Source organism: Panthera pardus, unplaced genomic scaffold (assembly GCF_024362965.1).
Source record: "Panthera pardus isolate Hobbes unplaced genomic scaffold, ASM2436296v1 HiC_scaffold_24, whole genome shotgun sequence".
In the NCBI taxonomy this organism is placed as follows: domain Eukaryota; kingdom Metazoa; phylum Chordata; class Mammalia; order Carnivora; family Felidae; genus Panthera; species Panthera pardus.
In genome coordinates, this window is record NW_026526810.1 from 73,355,913 (window position 1) to 73,379,851 (window position 23,939).

A 23,939-nucleotide genomic window follows, 5' to 3' on the forward strand; every position below is an offset into this window, starting at 1 on the left:
TTTTCTCAGTTCATAACATATTTTGAAAATGAATCAAGTTACAATTAGTTTTCCCTAATTCCTATTCATTCAACAAACATATTTGTGTCATGACAATGATCATTACAGGAATTTCTTCACTTACTAATTTTTATTTCTCAGAAATAAAATGCAAAACTGCAGAAACTTCTAAAAAGTTAACTTTAAAAGTCACTAGAGAAAATTCTATGCAAAGTGAAGTCAGCAAATGGTTGAAAACAGATGTCACCAGAGCAACTCCAAAAGATGATGAAGGGATGTACTTACGTTTCAAAACAACGATCCACGTTGTCAGACATCAAAAGCAGCATGCATAGCTGTTCAAGGGCTATTAGCTGCATGTCCCTTTCATCTCCCTGTCCCATCTGTAGCCATTCCAACAATGTATCAGGATCCACATCTGCCATGGTTTTTTAAAAGCCTCTTTGCTTAAATTAAAAAAGTAAAAGGAAAATTCCTTTAAATATCCAGGACAGATCAGCTTGGGTTAAAATTTTTTTTCTTTTATATCAGCTAGAACCAAATGTTCCTGGTGTCCTAGGAATTAGAAAAGACTCATAAGTATGTTTGGAGAAAGTACTTTAAAGCAGTTTTTCCACTTTCCTTATTCCTCAGGTTTAATGTTTATATATCATACTAAATAAAAACCAGTTTTGCACAAGAGTATAAGGGTAGGTAGTTTCTACTTAACTGGAAACCAGAGCTGTCTTTGTCAAACACAGTCAAACAAGCTTCAGATCCCACTACTGCTATCACCAACGTCTGTGCCAAAAGGCAAAGAACACCTTCCTAAAGGTTCTTTTTTTTTTTTTTCCAGCAAACTTCTTCCCCCGTCCTCCACCCAAAACTGATCTTCAGATAAGGGTTAGATTCAGTATTTTGAGGAGGCTCTAAACATTTTGATCCAGTCCCCCTCTAAAATAAATTTCTGCTTTAAGATTATCTCCAATTCCACAAATTCTGCCCACTTCCTAATTTACTTACTGCTTCTTAAGATGTCCACATACGAACAATAATTAGATACAAGATGTATCTATGAATAAAGGCTTGGTTAAGAGTTCTGGCAGTCTTGGCAACTATTCTTAAAAGTTTAAAAAAGAAATGCTAAAAGTAAATGCAATGGACTAACACCTTACGGATCAGAATACAAGCCAATCTACGGTCCTCTTTCCCCATCCCCACAGAATGGGGCAGTTGGCTTAAAAACAAAACAAAACAAAAACAAAAACACGAAATAAGAGAAGCAGCCCCAAAAGGCAAGTCATTACAAAAGCCCGTAGGCGCCCTGACGGGACGACAGCTTTGGGTCCCACGTACGCCAGCTGCAGGTGTGTGAATCCAACCGCGGATCACGGTGGGCACCCAACGGCGGCGACCAGCAGGAATGACCCAACACTCCGGGCCCAGCCGAGCCCCGCGCCGGGAGGCGCAGGCACCGCGCTCTGGTTTCCTGGCACCAAACCCCGCTAAGTTAGCTACCTGTGTCTGGGAGGGGGAAGTTCAGGAGGAGAAGCAGCAAGCCTCCAGTGCCCAGAACAGGCCGGCGGGCCGAGCAGGGCGGCGGGTCTCTCGGGAGCTGCGCCCGGAACTCCAAGGCTCCGGGGGACGTCCCTGGCCGACCCGGCGGCGAACCCTTCTCAAGGGCAAGGGGGGCCCGCCGCGGGCTCCGGCTCCGGCAAGCCGGGCCCCGCCGCGGGCAGGGCCGAGGGACGGGAACAAAGGGGCTAAGCGGGTAAGCCCGCAGCAGCCCGGCCGACCTCAACTGGAGCTGGGGTCTCGCTCCCGGGACGCCGCCGGGCATCCCGGATCCCGGCCCCCAGGCTGGCCCTTCCGACCGCGTAAGGCACTCCCGCCTCCCTATCCTTTAAGCTCTTACCCGGGCTTGTCGTCCCAAACCGCTCCGTCCAGCTCCAAGCAGGCCGCGGGCAGAGCCAGGCCCGGCCGCGGCCCTCGAGTTACCAGGAAGCCGCAGGCCGCGCAGGTCGAGCCGGGCAAGCGGCACAGGAAAAGCCGCGCCTCGTCCCTCCCCTTCCTCCGTGGGGACCTGGTGACAGGGAAGCGAGAGGTTCCCCCGACCGGCTGCAACCAGCGCACGTCCGGTCCCCGGCACGCGGCTCCTCAGGCCTGAAGCTCAGAGGCTCGCGCGGTGCTGCCGGCGGCGGGGGGAGGCCGCGTCCATCGCGATCCCGGAGGGGTAAGGGAGGAGGGTCGAACGAGAGCGGGGCGGGGAAGCTGCGGAGGGCAGCCGAGCTCGGCGGAGGCGGAGCAAATCGACTCTCCCGACAGCGGCCCCGCAGGCAGCCACGTGGGGCGCTGCGGAGACCTGTCGGCCGGCGGCGCAGGAGCGCCAACCTGGGGCGCCGGGCGACCGGACGCGTGGCCGCCACTACCGGGACGGTGTGGCCCCGCGGGCCTCGGACTCCCTTTATCAGGAGTCGCTTTTCGGTCGGATGCCTTGGCGCTTGTACGCTTCGCTGGCAATGCGAGCACGCTCCCAGCACCCCCGCACACTGGTGCACGCACGCTCAGCTTGTTTTGCACCGTGCCTACACACTTAGCGTGCTCCTGCTGTTAGGCCCCCACGCTGCACGTCATAGCGGTGGCCCAACCTGTCCTTGCCTAGTCTCCGGCCCGGCGGCCCGCACTCCGACGCGAGCTCCCCTCCTCCCAGCCCAGCAGCCCTACTCGCGCGCGGAAGTGCGTCGCAGGAGGAAAAGCACCCTCCCCCCCACCCGGTGTCCTGGGAGGCGAGCCCCCTGCAGTTCACGGGAAAGGAAACCTTTCACCATAACCCTGAGAAGAAAATATTTTCAAGTATTATCTCCATCCCACTGATAAGAAAACTGAGCTGCAAAAAGCGTGAATTCAGGCTCAGGGGCGTCCCGGTAAGCAGCGCAGCTGAGAGTGTGCGTTTGACTGTCTTTTCTGTGGGTTGTGGTCTCAAGTACATCCGTGGTTATTCCTTTCAAACGTTTTGTTTTACACGCTTTGAAAATAAAATCCGCTTGCTTCTAAGACGTACTTGGAGATTTTTAGGATGTAGTTAATTGAAAATGTAAATATAGCTGTTTTTAATAAAGAAACGAACCCCTTGGTTTGTGAGATAAGCAAACCCATACCTCGGACACTCTCACTGTACTTTCCCCTTTTCATCTTTTAAACAAAAATGAATATTACATGATAGTATTTGTGTCCCTGTAAGCAACCTGCATATGCTTAGCCAGTATTTTGGAAATTACAGATTTTCACTTCAAACATATATAGGCACGTGTCCCACTGTCGCAGGTAATGATCCCTAGGTCTCCTGTTAACAGTTCAAATCAAGAGAAAAGGGTAGAGGATTCCACTATCTTGTCACAACTACAACACATACAGAAAATTCTTTGGTAGCTATAAACATGATTTGGAGCTACCAGGAAAATCTTCAAGGAGGAAGTAGCATTCTTTCTGTACCTTGAAGAATGGGTGGAATATAGACAGTGTAAGGGAGGGGGAAGAAAACAAGCAAAGCCTGGTATCTTCTGACAAAGGAAAGAGGGACAGTGCCCCGAGCAAAGAATCTGCATTCAACAATGAAGGGGAGAGAAGGTAGGGACTAAAGTAAGTAGGGCCTCGAATGCCAGATGCAGAATTTAAGTTTAGGTGAGTAGCAAGTTTTGGATTAGAACACTGACTAGAAGAATTAGGTCTTAGAAAGATTGATAGAATGGCTTAAAAGGAGCTACCTAGATGAGAAAATTAGCTGGGAGGTTGCTGAAATTCTCCATAGGTGGAGGGAGAAAGGGCCTAGTTATTGGCAATAAGAATAAAGAGCTAGGGGCGCCTGGGTGGCTCAGTCGTTGAGCGTCCGAATTCGGCTCAGGTCATGATCTCACAGCTCGTGAGTTTGAGCCCCACGTCGGGCTCTGTGCTGACAGCTCAGAGCCTAGAGCCTGCTTCTGCTTCTGTGTCTCCTTCTCTCTCTGCCCTAAACCACTCACAGTCTGTCTCTGTCAAAAATAAATAAACATTAAAAAAAATTTTTTTTAAAGAATAAAGAGCTAAATCTAAAAAATATTTTTATTTTTTAAAAAGATATATCAGAATTTAAATGATTGACTTCATTTCGGGTTTTTTTGTTTTTTTTGTTTTTTTTTAAGCTTGCAGAGAGAGCACTTGGAAGCTAGGAAAATGATTATGCTATTAACAGAAAATAGAAAAGTTACAAGAGGGGCACCTGGATGGCTCATTTGGTTAAGCATCAGACTCTTGGTTTGGGCTCAGATCATGATCTCACCAGTTAGTGAGTTTGAGCCCGGTATCCAGCTCTGCACTGACAATACAGAGCTGCTTGGGATTCTCTCTCTCTGCCCCTTGAGCTCTCTCTCTTTCTCTCTTTCTCCCTTTCTCTCTTTCAATATAAAAAAAATTAAAACTTAAAAAAAATGAAAAGTTGGAAGAGACTACTCTTTACTAAATTTTTTTTAAAGATTTTATTTTTTTTAAGTAATGTCTACACCCAATGTGGGGCTCGAACTTACAACCCAGAGATCAAGAGTTGCATGCTCTACTTATTAAGCCAGCCAAGTGCCCCCACTTTACTGAAATTTTAAGGTGTATTTTCCCTTATTCCTTTACCATCTTTATTCGCACCATCTACTTCTACTTCAAAATGAATGACTGAGGTATGCTTTAAAGAAACCTTATCCAAAAAGTACTGTGACTTTTATTGTAATTATTATTTTAAATTCAAATGTGAACAAGAACATTGAAGTAAAAGAATAAAGCCCTGAAGAAAACAGATCTTGTGATGGCAACTGACCGTACTTGAATATATGTCCCAAGAAACCAAGATATGTTTACCTGGTAATATTTCACCTTGGTGTCAAAATATAAGAATAATGGCCTTTGGGAATTGCTATGTGCCAGGCACAGTGAGTCACAGACCTCATCTTCAATAAACTATAAATCTAGGGGAGGGTAGATGTGAACACAGTTCCCTTGTCTGCCTCTGTGGTAGTGCTTATCACATAATATTGTCAAGTACACTGAGAACATCAAGGAGGTAATGGTATCTCAGAAGGCTTCATAAATGATGTGTGAACTAGATCGCAGATGTTGAGTTAGAGCTGACCAGACATTAGGAAAACCATGTGGAGAGGCATAAAAGTGTGAAGAATGCTCCTCACCTTTTGGCATAGGCCCCACTTCTATGAAATATCTTCAGAATATACAGTTACTGGGATCCATTCACAGGTTCAAAAAGGAAATTCTCATCATTCAAATTTAAACTCTTATACCACCAACTGACATTACTATGAATTTATTTTTAAAATAAGTCTTATCTTATGAATAACACAGTTATATGCCATTACATATTTTATATATCAAAAGCATCATTAGATGTAAACATTTCAAACAGGCTACAAATAAGATATCTGGGCATTTCTTCAACTATTAACTGGAAATGGGAGTGTCCCTGGCTTCTCTCAACTTTTGAAAGGCTGCAACTATGAAGGAGTGTAGCCATTTTGAAACAGTAGAAAATTAAGTTTGGCTGGAACCTAGAATAAAGTTAGTGGCCAGAAGAGGACATTGAGGTTAATTGGAATTCATTTTCTAAAGGTCTTAAAACACCATGCTAAGGAGTCTGAAGTTTGTTCTTTGGGCAATGGGGAGCCCTTGAACATTTTAAACAAAGGAGTACTATGATATGATGCAGGTTTTAGGATTATTAGCCACCCTTAAGCTAAAATTGGTTTCCATAAGGGCACCTGGCTGATTCAGTCAGTAAAGCATGCGACTCTTAATCTCAGGAGGGTCTTGAGTTCAAACCCCACTTTGGGCATATAGCTTACTTAAGAAAATTTTAAAAATTAAAAAACATAAAATTGATTTGTATAAAGGTTTACAGTTAGCAAAAGACTAAAAAATATTTAATCTTTCTATATTATTTTAATATATTTAAAAAATGACCTAACAGAATTAGCACAAATATTTTCTTTATATTACAAACAAGAAAAAATTCAGAGAAATTAGGTGACTTGCTCAAGGTCTCACAACTAGTAAAGGACAGGTCTAGTTCTCAAACATAGGCCTTCAACTCTGACTCTTAAGAGTGTAAAGGAATATCAGGGCACCTGAGTGGCTCAGTCAGTTAAGCATCCGACTTCGGCTCAGGTCATGATCTCATACCTTCCCTCTACCTTCCCTCATGCTGAAAAACAAAACAAAACAAAACAAAACAATGTAGCAGTCTGTGCCATCCCTGACTTGTTATCCAGATTCTTCTATAATATTTCCAGTGTTGGGAAATTATTACTTTATGAGGCACTGCATTTTACTTTGATCTACCAGCTCCAATTATTAAAAGACTGTATGGTAAAAAAGGTTATACATTAGAGTTGGCCAAGCAGTGTGTGAAACCTAGTTCCCATTTTACTAGCTTGGTGAACTTGGTAAATTATTTAAGCCTTCCAGACCTCAGTTTCTTCATATATAAAATAGGATAGCCACAGCTACCTAATCAGATGGATATGAGAAGAATTGAAGAATGGGGCACCTAGGTGGCTCAGCTGGTTAAATGGCTCAGATCGTGTTATCAACGGTTCATGCGTTTGAGCCCTTCATCGGGCTCTCTACTCTCAGTGCCCATCCTGCTTCGGATCCTCTGTCTCCCCCTCTTTCTGCCCCTCCCCACATGCTCTCTCTCTCAAAAATAAATAAACATTTTAAAAAACTGTTTTTAAAGAAATGAAGGAGGTTATATATGCAAAGAACCTAGGCCAGTAGTTCTGAACCTTAGCTGCACATTAGATTCACTTGGGGAACTTTTTTTTTTTAACTTTTTTTTACAATACACTATTTTTTCAGATCCATTTTAAGCTCACAGCATAATTGAGCAGAAAGTACAGTTTCCATATACCTCCTACCTCTATACCTGCACAACCTTCCTCACTATCAAAATCCTCACTATCAAAATAATTATATTTATTACAATTAATGAATCTACATTGCCACATCATTATCACTCAAAGTCCATGTTTTATGTTGGGATTCACTCATGGTGTTGTACATTCTATAGGTTTTGACAATGAAATGCATCATGACACATTTTCATCATTATAGTATCATACAGAATAGTTTCACTGCCCTAAAAATCACCTGTGTTCCATCTATTCATCCCTCCCTCCTCAGTAGCCCTGGCAACCACAAATCTTTTTACTGTGTCTATAGTTTTGCCTTTTTCAGAACGTTGGACTAGTTGGAATCATATAGTATGTAGCCTTTTGGGATTGGCTTCTTTCACTTAGTAATATGCATTTTCCCTTAGTAATGTGCATTTAAGGTTCTTCCATGTCTTTTCATGGTTTAATAGCTCATTTCTTTTAGGACTGAATAATATTCTGTTGTCTGAATGTACCATATTAATCTATCCACCCACTGAAGGACATCTTGGATGCTTCCAAATTTTGGCAATAGGAATAAAGCTGCTGTAAACATCCATGTGTAATTTTTTTTCATGGGCAGGTTTTTCTGTGGACATAAGCTTTCAACTCATTCGAGTAAATACCAAGGAGCATGATTTCTAGATCATATGGTAAGAATATGTTTAGTTTTATTAAGTACAAAACTGTCTTCCAAAGTAGCTGTACCATTTTTGCATTCCCATAAACAATAAATGAGAGTTCCTGTTGCTCCGCATTCTCATCAGCATTTGGTATTATCATTGTTTTGAATGTTGCCCATTCTAATAGGTATATAGTGGTATCATATTGTTGGTTTATTTTGCAATTCCCAGAGTGCCTGGCTTGTTCAGTTGGTAGAGTATGCAACTCTTGATCTCAGGGTCAAGAGTTAAAGCCCCACATTGGGCATGGAGCCTACTTAAACAAACAAACAAACAAACAAACAACTAATAATAATAATTTGTAGTTCCCTAATGACATCATATTGGGCATCTTTTCATATACTTATTTGCCACATGCGTATCTTCTTTGGTGAGGTGTCTGTTTGGATCTGTGGCCCATTTTCAAATTGGATTATTCATTTACTCATTGTTGAATTTTAAGAGTTCTTGGGGGCATCTGGCTGACTGAGTTGGTGGAGCATGCAACTCTTGATCTCAGGATTGTGGGTTCAAGCCCCATGTTGGCTGTAAATATTACTTAAAAATAGAATCTTTACCAAAAAAAAAAAATTAAATTAAATTAAATTAAATTAAATTAAATTAAATTAAATTAAATTAATAAAATAAAATGTCAGATACCAAGGCCATATCTCAGACCGCATCAGTCAGAATCTCTGAAGGTAAGGTCTAACCATCAGTACTTTTTAAAGTGTAGTAAGAGACTCTAATGTGTAGCCAAGGCTTAGAGCCATTGGCCTAAGTCAATACAATAATAACAACATTTAAGTATAATTATAGTAATTCTTATTACTATTGCAGCTAGATTTTATTGGACACTTACCATGTTCTAACACTCTTCTAAATGTATTACAAGTATTATTTCATTATGGGTATTAACTACTTTGACCTACTATCTGTGTGACCTTGGTCTTTCTGAGCTTTGTGTTACTGATCTGTAAAGACCAAGACAATGATAGAAAGTAACCCCTCATTGAATAATATTAAACAAGATGATGCATATAAAAGGCATATCATATGTTAAATACTCAAAAGTGCCAGCTACTAATATTATTGTATTACTGGTTCTGCTCTCTTAATGTGGTATGCTAGGTCTGCTCCCTCTTTCATAAGATAGGTCATGAAACAATTGAAGACAACAGTCATGTTCCCATGTCCTCTCTTCTCCAGGCAAAGCAAGTCCAATCCCTTTGGCTGCTTTACCCTCCTTAGGTATGTTCCAGCTTCCCCATGTTCATTAACTGATTCCTAAGCCAAAAACAGTGCTTCACATGAGGAAAGACCAGAACAAAGGAGTGCAGTCTTTGTTGCATTGGGTTGGGAGGGTGGTAATCACATCCCTCTTCTGGCTCACACAGAGTTTGCAGTAAGCTAAAGTTGTAATGCCTTGTTCCCTCAACTTCCAAGGCAGCTTTCCTTCTTCACTCTTTTCAGTAGATATTTTTGACCTTACTATTTAGACTTATTAAAATCATTTTGCTCGTTCTGTCGCAGTGCTGCCTTCTGTGGCAATCTTTTTGAATCCTGATCAAATATGACAATGTATCATCCATACCCCCAGACTATTAGTAGTCAGTTAGGTAAAGGTGTGGGACAGAACATGGCCAAAATGAAGGCTCTGGCATATTATAAACCGTTCACTAGGGTTTATTGGTGAAATAAACCTTACTTATCCATTTACTTACTTATTTCTCCATTAAGTAACATCCTCTGGATATAGTTGTTTAGGCAACTATGACTTTATCTTATGACTTTGCCTAACAACATAATCACCTGACCCACTTTTCTCCTTCTTGGCAATAAGAATTTTAATATACTTTCATTTAAAAAGTGACAATATTGGGGCGCCTGGGTGTCTCAGTTAAGCGGCCAACTCTTGATTTCAGTTCAGGTCATGATCTCACGGTTGTGGGATTGAGCACCACATTGGGCTCACTGCCAAGTGTGGAGCCTGCTTTGGATTCTCTCTCTCCCTCTCTCTCTCTGCTCATGCTGGCTCTCTCACAATTAATAAATAAACTTAAATAAAAATACAAAGTGCCAATATTGAGAAAATGAAAACCAAAATTGAATTTTGTAGTATAATATGAACATATTTATATGTAAGAATTTAAAGGAAATCATTTCAAATACCCTTTTTTAAATTAAAAAAAATTTTAATTAATTAATTAATTTTGAAAGAGAGGGAGCATGAACAGGAGAGAGGCAGAGAGAGAGAAAGAATCCCAAGCTGGCTCCACACATCAGCACACATCAGCACAAATATGGGTCTCAAACCCAGGAACCATGATATCATGATCTGAGCTGAAACCAAGAGTCCAACACTTAACTGACTGACCCATCCAGGCACCCCATCAAATACCTTCTTGAAATTGACTTGCTTCTACTGTGGCTCCCGAATAATAACATTTGAGGAAGTTGGATGAAGAATATATATAGGAACTCTTATTTTATTTGTAACTTTTTTTTATGTTCAAACTTATTTCAAAATTAAAAGTTAAAAAACAAAACACTAAGATTAGCTTGAGCTGATGAATTCTTAGTAATGCCATCTACTAGGAATCACTCTTCTAAAGATTTCAAAAATGATGTATTTAAAAATAAATTATAGAATTTTGACAGTTTGTTACAAGATTCACCATATCCAATATATATTCCTTGGTTGTGAAGACAAAAAAACAAATTATAGTTGTAAAAGTTGTATGCTTTATGTTCCTAGATAGCTTGTTCTTGCTCCAAAGCTAAAAAAAACCCTTCTGTAATTTGCTATTTGTCAACATCCTGTATCCTTCATCTTGAGAAAAATTATTCTTTCCAATAAATAGTTTATTATTTTTCTTTAGTATACTTGGGTGCATAATAGTTACTTTACAGGTTTAGTTAGAGGAAAAGTAGGATCTGATTTATAAAAATTCATTCAATAGAAAACTTTCAAGGACCTAACTTTTGTAAAGAATTATATTCTCTAATTATAGGTTTCAAAATGTGTATTAGTGGAAAACCTTATATAAGTTGTATACATTTGAAGTTTGTCCTTCTGGATATTTGCCATTAAGGGATTATTGTTAATCATTTTTATTTTATCTATGATGATGGTATAATAGTATATTTTTGTAAAAAGAGTCCTTATCACTTAGCAAGGCATATGAAAACATTTACAGATGAAATGATATGATAACTAGGATTTGCTTCAAAATAATTTGAGGGACACCTGGCTGGCTCAGTTGACAGAGCATCTAACTCTTTATCTTGGTCATAAGTTCGAGCCCCACCATGGGCATAGCGTTTACTTTAAAAATAAATAAATAAATAAGAGACACCTGGGGAGCTCAGTTGGTTAAGAATCCAACTCTTGATTTCTGCTGAGGTCATGATCTCATGGTTCATGATTTCAAGCCCCACAATGGACTCCATGTTGAGAGTGTAGAGCCTCCTTGAGATTCTCTCTCTCTCCCTCTCTCTCTGCCCTTCCTGTGGTTCCTCTCTCAAAACAAGTAAAATAAACTTTTAAAAAATAAAAATAAATAAATGAAATAAATAAATAAGTAAATAAATAAATAAATGAAATGAAATGAAATCTTTAAAAAAATAATTTGAGGGTGTAGGGGGTAGAGTTAGATGAAACACATTTGGCCATACATTGAGGATAACTACTGAATCTGGATAATAGGTATACATGGGGGTTCATTTCATTTTTTTTATGTTTATTTATTTTTGAGAGAGAGAGAAAGAGACAGAATGTGAGCAGGGGAGGGGCAGAGAGAGAGGGAGACAGAATTTGAAGCAGGCCCAAGCTCTGAGCTGTCAGCACAGAGCCTGACACAGGGCCCGAACTCAGGAACCGTGAGATCATGACCTGAGCCAAAGTCAGATGCTTAACCGGCTGAGCCACCCAGACACCCAAAAAATGACAAATATTTTAAACCATAATAGCAAGTTACCAAATCACAAACAGATTACAATCCCATTTTCTTTTATTTGTTTGTTTGTCCTTGGTAATCTTTTTTTTTTTATCTTTAATTTTAATTCCAGTATAGTTAACATACAGTGTTATATTTGTTTCGGGTGTACAGTATAGTGACTTAATTCTATACAATTCTCAGTGCTCATTGTGATAAGTGTACTCTTTAATCCCCATCACCTATTTCACCCATCCCCACACCTACCTCCCCTCTGGTAACCATCTGTTTATTCTCTTTAGTTAAGAGTCTGTTTCTTGGTTTGTCTCTCTCTCTTTTTTTCATTTGCTTGTTTGTTTTGTTTCTTAAAATTCCACATATGAGGGAAATCATACAGTATTTGTCTTTCTCTGACTGACTTATTTCACTTAGGGTTATATTGTCTAGCTCTATCCATGTTGTTGCAAATGGCAAGATTTCATCCTTTTTTATGGCTAGGGAATATCCATAGAATATATATACCACATCTTCTTTATCCAGCTATCATTGGACATTTGAGCTGCTGCCATAGTTTGGCTATTGTAAGTAATGCTACAATAAACATAGGGGTGCATATATTCTTTCATAGTGTTTTTGTATTCATTGGGTAACTACCCAGTAGTGCAATTACTGGATTGTAGCATAGTTGTATTTTTAATGTTTTGAGGAACCTCCATACTGTTTTCCATAGTGGCTGCAGCAGTTTGCATTCCCACCAACAGTGCATGAGTGTTCGTTTTTCTCCACATTCTTGACAACACTTGTTGTTTCTGCTGTTGTTTTTTTTAATGTTTATTCATTTCTTTTGAGAGAGAGAAAGAGCAAGAGTGTGTGTGCGCATGTAGGGGAGGGGTAGAGAGAGAGGGAGAGAGAGAATCCTAAGCAGGCTCCACGCTCAGTGCAAGATAGGGCTCAATCTGACAAATTGTGAAATCATGACCTGAGCTAAAATCAAGAGTTGGACACTTAACTGACTGAGCCACCCAGATACCACTGTTTCTTGTGTTTTTTATTTTAACCATCCTGACAGGTATGAGGTGATATCTCGTGGTAGTTTTGATTTGCATTCTCCTGATGACAAGTGATGTTGACCATCTTTTCATGTGTCAGTTGGCCATCTACATGTCTTTGCAAAGTTGTTCATATTTTCTCTAAATTTTTTAATTATTTTTTTTTTTGGTGTTGGATTGTGTAAGTTCTTTATATATTTTGGATAGTAACCCTTTATTATATATGTCATTTGCAAATTTATTCTTCCATTTAGTAGGTTGCATTTTGGTTTATTTAATTATTTCCTTTGCTGTGCAGAAGTTTTTATTTTGATGTAGTCCTGGTAGTTTATTTTTGGTTTTGTTTCCCTTGCCTCAGGAGACATAGCTACGAAAATGTTGCTGTGGTCGATGTCAAAGAAATTACTGCCTGTGTTCTCTTCTAGGATTTTTATGATTTCAGGTCTCACATTTACATCTCTAATCCATTTTGAGCTTATTTTTGTGTATGGTGTAAGAAAGTGGTTGAGTTTCATTCTTTTGCATGTAGTTGTACAGTTTTCCCAACATTATTTGTTGAAGACACTGCCTTTTCCCATTACATATTCTTGCCTCGTTTATCAAAGATTAAGTGACCATATAATCATGGGTTTGTTTCTGGGTTTTCTATCCTGTTCCATTGATTGGTGTGTCTGCTTTTGTGATAGTATCATACTATCTTGTTTATTATAGCTTTGTAGTATACCTTAAAATCTGGAATTTTGATACCTCAAGTTTTTGTGGGTTTTTTTCAAGATTGCTTTGACTATTTGGGGCCTTTTGTGGTGCCATACAAGTTTTAGGATTACTTATTCTAGTTCTATGAAAAACATTGTTGGTATTTTGTAAGATCCCATTTTAAAACTCTATATATACTTTGAATAAACATTAAGGGAGAAGTTTAAAAGAATGTACCTCAAACTGTTAAGTGATTTCCTCTGAAAAGTGGATTCAAAGAAAGGTAATAAGGGAGAGCACTTTAATTTTTTTATATATCCCTTTTCATTGTTTAAATTTTTTTTACAATCACTTTTGCAATTAAAAAATTACTTTAGGGGCACCTGAGTGGCTCAGTCGGTTAAGTGTCCAACTTCTGCTCAGGTCATGATCTTGTGCAGTTCATGGGTTTGAGCCCCACATCAGGCTCTGTGCTGACAGCTTAGAGCCTGGAGCCTGCTTTAGATTCTGTGTCTCTGTCTCTCTCTGCCCCTCCCGCACTTGCACTCTGTATCTCTCACTCTCAAAAATAAACGTTAAAAAATTTTTTTAATTAATGTAATGCATTAATAGTGGAAAATTTGGAAAATTTTGACAATAAAAAGAAAAAATAATCACCTACCACGTTGAGGTTATTATTAACATTTTGATAACATTTATGGCCTTTTTTTGTAGACATAAACATTTATAAAATCATACATATTACAGATTGTGATCATATTATCAAACACTATGAAGCTAATATGACATTACACAAGTCTTAAGCCTTTTTCTTGGACTTCTTACCAAAGTCCAAAATTCATCTTCCCATTACTATCCAAACTCATGTGTGAGTGAAAGAGTTTTTTATCCCTTTTATCAGGTAACTAAAGATGCCTAAGGGCTAGGTTTTGATAACCAGAGCCAGGAAAACTAGCTGCTTAAAATTCTACTCTTAGAGATCACTGTGTCTGTCTAGCAGAGTTAAAGAGGTGAACAGTTATTCAGATAAAGCTGCTTAGGATAAAAATCAATCTAGGTCATTCAAAACCAAAATTATCTTTTACTTCCCTAGAGGTCATTTGCCATAGATTATTTGTCTAAAGGCCTAAGAAGGTAAATCAGAATTTAACATAAATGGAAAATTATTTTACTTACTAGGCAAATGCCAATGCCTTGAGAATACCTGCAAACTATGTATATGTATCATTAATGTGGGAATGTAGATATGCTGAGATACCTAGAGATTAAGGCAGAGAGTTTCTTGACCAAGAAAATTAACCATCAGTTAATTTTCAAGTTTTCAAGGAAATTTTATCAATACTAGTTTTTTTTTGACAATCATCATGACTATTTCATTGCAAGGTTTTTAATTATTATTCAGTTTCTTTAGGTTTATAGTCAATTTTCTGATGTGTATATCATATGTTATATATATGTTTATATTTTATATTACAAGTCATATATATGCATTATGAAGTTTACATTTAGATACATACATGTGTACATCGTAAATATGTATATATAAACCGAATAACAGGTCTATTGATGTATAATTCATATATCATGAAGTTCATCCTTTTAACGTGTACAGTTCAGTAGTTTTTAGCATATTCACAGATTTGTGCATCAGTTACCACTGTCTAATTTCAGAACATTTTCATCACCTTAAAAAAGAAACCCTGGGGTGTCTGGGTGGCTCAGTCTTTTAAGCATGTGACTTTGGCTCAGGTCATGATCTCGTGGTTCATGAATTCGAGACCTGAGTCAGGCTCTGTGCTGACAACTCAGAGCCTGGAACCTGCTTTGGGTTCTATGTCTTCCTCTCTCTCCCCCTGCACCACTCATACTGTTTCTCTCTCTCTCTCTCTCTGAAAAATAAATAAATGTTAAAAAAAAAATTTTTTTAGGGGTGCCTGGGTGGCTCAGTCGGTTAAGCTACTGACTTCGGCTCAAGTCATGATCTCATAGTTCGTGAGTTCAAGCCCCACATCAGGCTCTATGCTGATAGCTCGGGGCCTGGAGCCTGCTTTGGATTCTGTGTCTCCCCTTCTCTCTGCCCCTCCCATGCTCATACTCTGCCTCTCTCTGTTTCTCAATAGTAAATAAACATTAAACAAAATTTTTTTTAATAAAAAAAAGTAATTGAAAGTAATTGAAAAGGCAACCCATGGAATGGGAGAAAATATTTGCAAATTATTTATCTGATAAGGCACTTTTATCCAGAATATATAAAAGCAACCCATGGAATGGGAGAAAATATTTGCAATTTTTTTTATTAAAAAAATATTTTTTAATTAAAAATAAATAAATAAATAATAAATAAGGAAACCCCATACCCACTAGCAGGTATTACACATTCTTTCCAAAACCCAATCTCTGGAAACCATTGATCTACTTCCTATCTGTATGGATTTGCCCACTCTAGATATTTCATATAAGAGGTATCATACAATATGTGGTCTTTTGTATCTGGCTTCTTTCATTCAGTATTATGCATTCAAGTTTCATCCATATAGCATGTATCAGAACTTTCCTTCCTTTTTATGGCTAAATAATATTCCATTGCATGAATATACCACATTTTCTTTTTCAATCCATCAGTTCATGGACATTTGGCCATTACCAGTTTGGGGCTATTATGAATAGTGCTGCTATGGACATTCATGTACAATATTTTTGGTAGATACACATCTTCAATTCTCTTGGATATATACTTAGGAATGGAACTGTTGAGCTATGTTGTTTAGCTTTCAGAGGAACTGCCAAATGTTTTCCAAAGCAGCAGTACCATTTTTCATGCCTACCAACAGCGTATGAGGGTTCTACGCTTGTTATTATCTGTCTTTTTTTATTTCCATTTCCCTAATGACTAATAATGTTGAGCATCTTTTACATGCTTGTTGACTGTTCATATATTTCCTTCAGAGAAATATATATTAAAATCATTCATCCATATTTATATTGAGTTATTTGTCTTTTCATTGTTGAGTTGTAAGAGTTCTTTATATATTCTGGGTAAAAGTGCCTTGTCAGATAAATAACTTGCAAATATTTTCTCCCATTCCATGGGTTGCCTTTTCAATTACTTTCTCTTTTATTTTTAAAAATATTTACTTACTTATTTTGAGAGAGAGAGCATGATCAGGGGAGAGGAAGAGAGAGAGAGAATTCCAAGCAGGCTCCACGTTCAGCATGGAGCCCAACAAGGGGCTCAAACTCATGAGCGGTGACATCATGACCTGAGCTGAATTCAAGAGTCAGATGCTTAACTGACTGAGCCACCCAGGTGCTCTGCCTTTTCAACTTCTTAATGGTGTGTCCTTTGAGGCACAAAATTTTTTTTTAATTTTTTTAACATTCATTTATTATTGAGAGACAGAGACAGACAGAGCATGAGCATGGGAGGGGCAGAGAGAGGAAACACAGAATCTGAAGCAGGCTCCAGGCTCTGAGCTGTTAGCACAGAGTCCGACATGGGGCTTGAACTCACAAACTGTGAGATCATGATCTGAGCCTAAGTCAGATGCGTAACTGACTGAGCCACCCAGGTGCCCCTGAAACACAAAATTTTTTAATTTTTATGAAGTCAAATTTATTATTATTATTTTGTTAAGTACTTAAGGTACCATTGTCTAATCAAAGACCATGGAGATTTACATTTATGTTTTCATCTAAGAGTTTTATAATTTAGGCTCTTACATTAAGGTTTATGATCCACTTTGAGTTAATTTTTGTATACGTTGTGAGATGTAAATCCAACCTCGTGTGTGTGTGTGTGTGTGTGTGTGTGTGTGCATGCGTATCCACTTGTCTCAGCATCATTTTTTGAAAAGAGGGTTCTTTTCCCATGAATTCCTTGCCACCGTTGTTGAAAATCAACTGACTGTAAATATAAAGGTTTATCTGGACTTTCAGTTATGTTTTATTGATCTGAATTTCTATCCTTATTTCAATACCACCCTGGCTTTATTACTGTAGCTTTGTAGTGTGTTTTGAAATCAGGAAGTGTGAAGCCCCCAATTTTGTTCTTTTTCAGGATCATTTTGGCTATTGTAGGTACCTTGCATCTCCATATGAATTTAAGATCAGCTGTCAATTGCAAAAACAAATACAAAAGAACAGCAAAAACCAGCTCTGATTTTGATAGGGATTGCACTGAATATTTACATCAATTTGGCAAGTATTGCCATTTTAATAATAAGTCTCCCAATTTATAAACATAGGATGTCTTTCCATTTTTTTGGTTCTTCTTTAATCTCTCAATGACATTTTGTAGTTTTCAGTATACAAGTTTTGTCCTTTTTTTGTTAAATCATGGAGACTTTCCATGTGCATTCTGCTTTTGTTGGGTGAATGTCTGGTAGGTCTAATTGATTTATAATAGTGTTCAGGTCTTCTGTTTTCTTGCTGATTATCTGTCTGGTTGTTCTAGTCATTCTTGAAAGTAGAATAATGAGGTCTTTATTATTGTCGAATTACCTATTTCTCCCTTCAATTTAAAAAAAAATTTTTTTTACATTTATTTATTTTTGAGAAACAGAGTGAGACAAAGCATGAGTGGGGGAGGGGCAGAGAGAGAAGGAGACACAGAATCCGAAGGAGGCTCCAGGCTCTGAGCTGTCAGCACAGAACCCAACACAGGGCTCAAATTCACAAACCTTAAGATCATAACCTGAGCAGAAGTCGGATGCTCAACCGACTGAGTCACCCAGGCGCCCCTCTCCCTTCAATTTTATTACTTTTTACTTCATGTAGTTCAAGGCTCTGTTTTTAGGTGCATATATGTTTATAGTTATGTCTTCATGACAGATTAACCCTTTTATCATTATAATGTACCTTTTTTTTTAGCTCTAATAACAATTTTTGTCTTAAAATCTATTTTGTGTAATATTAGTATAGCCACTTTAGATCTCTTTCATTGTTCATGTATTTTTCCATTCTTTTTCTTTCAGGTTATTTGTGGCTTTGAATCCACAGTTTGTCTTTTATAGAGAGATATAGCTTGTATCATTTTTTTCATCCATTCTGCATATTTCTGACTTTTGATTATAGCATTTAGTCCTTTTACCAAGGACTACAAATTATGTAATTATCAATAACATAGTTTTTACATTTGCCATTTTGCTACTTATTTTGTGTGCATCTTAGGTTTGTTTTTTTCCTCTATTTCTCCATTATTGCTTTCTTTTGTGCTAGTTATTTTCTGGTGTATTGTTTTAACTCCTTTGTTGTTTCTTTTACTAAACATTTTTGAGCTCTTCTCTTAGTGGTCATCCTAAGGATTACAATTAGCATCTTAACTTAAAAATAATCAAGTTTAGATTAATATAAACTTAATTGAGATAGTATACAAAAATGTTACTTCCTTGTGCTATTGTTACACAAATTATATTTTTATATATTGTATACCCATCAACTCAGTTTTTAATCATTGTTTTATGCACTTGTCTCTTAAATCAGAAGTGAGAATAAAAGAGTTAACAAACAAAAGTACATTTGTACTATCTTTTATATTTATCTATGTATTTACCTTTACCAGTGCTCTGCACATTATATAATGGCTTATTTTATTAATATTTCTCAAAATATTCAGTTTGTGTCTGCTATTTTCCTTGGATATTTTCCCCTTTCACTAGGTTTTTACGCTGTAATTATCTAAAGCATGTGATTTAGTGAAAAGACTGAGTTTTAAATCAATAGTCCTAGCTTCTACTAATGGCTTTTCATTCATGGACTGATTTTGTAATGTAGATTAAGCCATTTTTAGTCAGTATCTGAGCTTCAATTCCTTTAACTCACAAAAGGAGAGAGTGTCATCTGGCAGTATTTGACTGGTAATTTATTTATTTATTTTAATGTTTATTTATTTTTGAGAGAGAGAGAGAAAGCAGAGGAGGGGCAGAGAGAGAGAGAGACAGAGGATCTGAAGCAGGTTCTGTGCTGACAGCAGCGAGCAGATGCAGGGCTCAAACTCATGAACTGTGAGATCGTGACCTGAGCTGAAGTCAGATGCTCAACCAAATGAGCTACCCAGGCACCCCATGACTGGTAATTTAAAATGTATCTACTCTTGGGGGGCTTCACCAGCTTAGTAGGTAGAGCATGTGAGTCTTGATCTCAGGGTTGTGATTTCAAGCCCATCTGGATCCCACTTTAAATAAGATAAGATAAGATAAGATAAGATAAGATAAGATAAGATAAGATAAATAAAATAAATAAAAATAAAATAAAATAAAATAAAATAAAATAAAATGTATCCACTCTCCCAATTACAGGTCCTACCAGAGATGAGAGAAATTCTCTTGTAATTCTAGTCTAGCAGCTGATGTCAAGACAAAAAGGCCAAAACTTTTACAAAATTGTAGATTAGTATTTTAACAACAGAAAGAAAATGACTGAGAATTATTAAAAATTTATAAAAGCTACTTCAGATGATCTATTGCTGTTTGCAATATTTTTTTTTATTTTTATTTTCATTTTCATTTTTTTAATGTTTATTTTTTTAAATGTTAATAGACAGAGTAGGGAAGGGGAGGGACATAGAGGGAGGGACACAGAATCCAAAGCAGGTTCCAGGCTCTGAGCTATCAAAAGAGAGCCCAACATGGGACTCGAACCCACCAACCATGAGATCATGACCTGAGCCAAAGTCGGACATTTAACCAACTGAGCCACCCAGGTGCCCCTGCAATATGGTTTTTTTTTTTTTAATTCTTCAACTTGGGATACCTGGGTGGCTCAGTCAGTTGAGAATCCAGCTCTTGATTTTGGCTTAGGTCATGATCCCAGGGTTATGGGATTAAGCCCCACATCAGGCTCTGCACTAAGCATGGAGTCTGCTTAAGAGTCTCTCTCTCCCTCTCCCCTTCTCCCCCACACACACACACTCTCTCTCTAAAATAAAAAATAGTAATTAAAGTAAAATAAAATAAAAATTCTTCAACTTGAAAATTGCTTTCTAGTTGTATTTCTATAAAGAAAGTATAACTAAATGAATGATCTCATGGATACTCTCAACAATATCATAAATACCCATTGCACAGGTAAACTTATTTTGAAAAATCTAGTCACAGCTCACAATGGTTCAAAGCCTTTGGGACTCAGCAAAAGCTGTTCTTAGAGGGAAGTTTATAACAATACAGGCCTACATAAAGGAGCAAGAAAAATCTCAAATTGACAACCTAACCTTATATCTGAAGGAGCTAGAAAAACTAAGAACAGCAGAAGGAAAATAATAATAATAATAATAATAATAATAATAATAATAAAGATTAGAGTAGAACAAATGATATAGAAACTAAAAAAACAATGGAACAGATCAATAAAAATCTAGTCATAGCCTAACAAAGGAGTCAGGAATACCTGAATCAGCCAGCTATTTGACATAAATCTGAAAAAAAAAAAAAAAAAAAAGTAATGTCTTAGTCTCCTATTCCCCTGAGTGTGAGGTCTATTATTGCTATCAGGACTTTTTTTTTTTTTTTTTTTTTTTGGTTTTGCTTTTGGGAAAGAAAACAATTGTATTCACCTTGGAAGTGATTTTGAACAAGCCAGGTATTAGTTTTAAAGCGTTAGAATCACCATCATTTACAGTATGCAATCCAGTGACCCATAAAATCCATTTTGACCATTTTCCAAAGCCCCACTAAAAAGATAATAACTGTGGTAAAATAAGGTTGAAAATATTTCCTGTTATTTAGGGGCCAAAGGTGAAATTCTTCATTGTAAACATTTAATTTAAGGATTGAATTTTAGTAGAGATTGACAAGAACAATAAGGTAATTGTTGGTGATTCATTAAACAGAAGGCAGGTTTTGGTCTTTTGCTCCTGTTGAAACAAGTCCAAGTTGAAAACACCTTCCATACCCAGGGGTTGTTGGTTGATGAGGTTCTGACCATAGTAATTCCTGAATATTAATAGAAGGGCAAGTTAAAGTTGATGATCTGGTGGTTATTATATACTGGTATGATTCAGACCCTTATTTTTTAAGTTTATTTATTTTTTGTCTACACCCAACATGGGGCTCAAATTCATGACCCCAAGATCAAGAGTCACAGGCTTTTCCAACTGAGCCAGCCAGGCACCCCTGATTCAGATCTATTATATAAAGATACTCTTTTTTTTTTTTTTTTTTAATGTTTATTTATTTTTGAGACAGAGGGAGACAGAGCATGAACAGGGGAAGGTCAGAGAGAGAGGGAGACACAGAATTGGAAACAGGCTCCAGGCTGTGAGCTGTCAGCAGAGAGCCCGACGCGGGGCTTGAACTCACAGACCGTGAGATCATGACCTGAGCCGAAGTCGGACGCTTAAGCAACTGAGCCACCCAGGCGCCCCTCAAAGATACTCTTTCTAAGGAATTTACCTTGTCCTCAATCTTGAAGAAATGTGGCCAGATTGACTGGACTGCAATCTCACTATCCGTTGTATAACTCTCTCTCTCTCTCTCTCTCTTTTTTTAATGTTTATTTATTTATTTTGAGAGAGAGAGAGAGAGAGAGAGAGAGACTGTGTGTGTGTGTGTGTGTGTGTGTGTGTGTGTTTGTACGTGAGTGGGGGAGGGGCAGAGAGAGAATCCTAAGCAGGCTCAATGCTGTCAGCACAGAACTCTATGTGGGGCTCAATCTCATGAACTGTGAAATGATGACCTGAGCCGAAATCCAGAGTTGGACGCTTAACTGACTGAGCCATCCAGGCTCCCCACATTGCTTAACTTTCCATATGATCCTATTTTATCAAAGGGTGGCTAGCCTTAGACTACTTAAAAACACACCCTTTTTAATAAATATATATATAATATTTTTAAATTAAAAAACATAAATATATATATTATATAAAAATGTATATATACATATCATATATATACATATACGATATATATATATATTGATTTTCTTTCACACTCAAAAGAAGCTGTAGGTGGATATTCTTGTTTTCTTTAGCTAAAGAACCCTGTGTCCTGTCATTAGTGGTCTGGATCATTAGCAAACAAAGTTTGCACATGGCTTTTATATTAGTGTTACTGTCACACTGTGTACATGAGGGAGATGGAAGATTCTAAAAATAGCTATTCTAGCTTCAGAAAACGGACCAAACTATATGTGCTGCATATTCCCGCAGACTTAATCTGGGCAAGAGAATGTTTTTTCTAGGAACAAATCACAATTGAAATCCTTATTCTCTTCTCCTCTAGGGTTTTTTTCCCCTTCTCTCCCCCCCCCAACCTGGGCATGGCTGCAGGGTTTTTTAAAAGGCAGCTTGCAGTCTCAATAAACAAAACATAGAATCATCTTTTCAAGTGTTTTTTCTTCAAACGCATTCTGTATTGTAACGTTGATGAAATTTTAGTAGAGTTTTTAATAATAGGGCAATTTCTTTTCTCCATTGACCTATTTTCATCACTGAAACAATGTTCTTCCCCCAGAGATGTGCTTATTTCTTATTGAGGGATTAATACAAATATATTTAGAGTGCTGATTTGTTTGCTTGTTCTAGTTTTTAAATTCTAAATCTTAAGAATAAGTTTATTTGGGGGTGCCTGGGTGGCTCAGTTGGTTAAGCATCCGACTTCGGCTCAGGTCATGATCTCACAGTTTGTGAGTTTGAGCCCCATGTCAGGCTCTGTGCTGACAGCCCAGAGCCTGGAGGCTTCTTCAGATTCTGTGTCTCCCTCTCTCTCTGACCCTTCCCCACTCATACTCTGTCTCTGTCTGTCTCTCTCTCAAGAATAAATAAACATTAACAAAAAAATTTTTTTTAAAAGAATAAGTTTATTTGTAGCTATAACACGTAAGTGGGCAGATTTTCATTTCTTTCAGAAATCAGGCAGAAAGTGATTAATATCCTCATCTGCTTCTGAATTCTTACTCATAGGTTCCCTGCCCCTCCCCCCCTTCTCTCATGTTACACAACATTGAGGAGCCTGGAACATAATGTCAGCGTCTTTCTAAAGGCAGTAGGTGATGTTTACACACTTAAGCTGCTGGCACTGACAGGGCGACTGGAGTCAAATGTAAACCATGGCGTTTATTATTCCTGGTCAAATATATTGTGCAATAGGTAGCAATGGGCACTGTGTGAAAGGTTGCCTAATAAGCCGCCCCAGCATCAGGGTTAGTCAGCTTCTTGCTGTGAGGTGTGTGTGACCAAGATACTGGAGGTCATCAGTGATGGAAAGGCCGGCTGGCCAATAACAGGAACCAAAAGGAAAGGAAACTCGACTCTTGGCAAACAATTCTATCTTAGCATAAGGCATTTGTTCTCTGAGACACAGAGACTGAGGCTCCTCTGAGAAACATCTGGGGGAAAGATTTCGTTTTCTTACTTTTTATTGTTTTACATGAAAACTTTCTTCTGTGTAAAACCTTAGATGCCAGTGCAATTTCTGGTCACGTTAACTTACACTTGAACCCAAATAATGCTTTCTGGAAAAATCTTTTTTCGTTTTGTAATACAAAGTTTTAGTATTAATAACAACGTATCCACACTAAAGAAAATTAGAGAAACAAACCAAGAGGAAAACATAATCCCTGTTGCTAAAAACAATCAGAATATCATAGTAGCATTCTTTCTTATCGTTTGAACTGTTTTACATGGTTGTAATCATCCAGTTATGGGATTTTGTCACA

At 38.0% G+C, this 23,939-nt stretch overlaps 1 protein-coding gene and 1 long non-coding RNA gene across 9 annotated transcripts in view; one reads left to right on the forward strand and one right to left on the reverse strand.

Moving 5' to 3' along the window:
• Positions 1-2,008, reverse strand: part of HECTD1 (HECT domain E3 ubiquitin protein ligase 1) — a 91,222-nt gene extending 89,214 nt beyond the window's left edge. For 5 of the 6 annotated variants that reach the window (XM_019428068.2, XM_019428066.2, XM_019428065.2 and 2 more), the window contains exons 1-2: positions 1,895-2,008; positions 286-446 (exon numbers count right to left, since the gene is read on the reverse strand). In XM_019428068.2, the coding sequence (XP_019283613.1) occupies positions 286-425 (140 nt within the window). In that variant the 5' untranslated portion in view covers positions 426-446; positions 1,895-2,008. Of the gene's footprint in view, positions 1-285; positions 556-1,894 lie in introns of all 6 variants that reach the window. The other variant, XM_019428064.2, reaches the window with a different exon arrangement.
• Positions 2,009-2,510: 502 nt separating this feature from the next.
• LOC128772999 (uncharacterized) overlaps positions 2,511-23,939 on the forward strand; it is a 74,805-nt gene continuing 53,376 nt past the window's right edge. Inside the window, exon 1 of one of the 3 annotated variants that reach the window (XR_008417167.1) lies at positions 2,511-2,903. This is a non-coding gene — a long non-coding RNA (uncharacterized LOC128772999). Of the gene's footprint in view, positions 2,904-6,153; positions 7,598-23,939 lie in introns of those variants that run through there. The other 2 variants (XR_008417168.1, XR_008417166.1) reach the window with 2 other exon arrangements.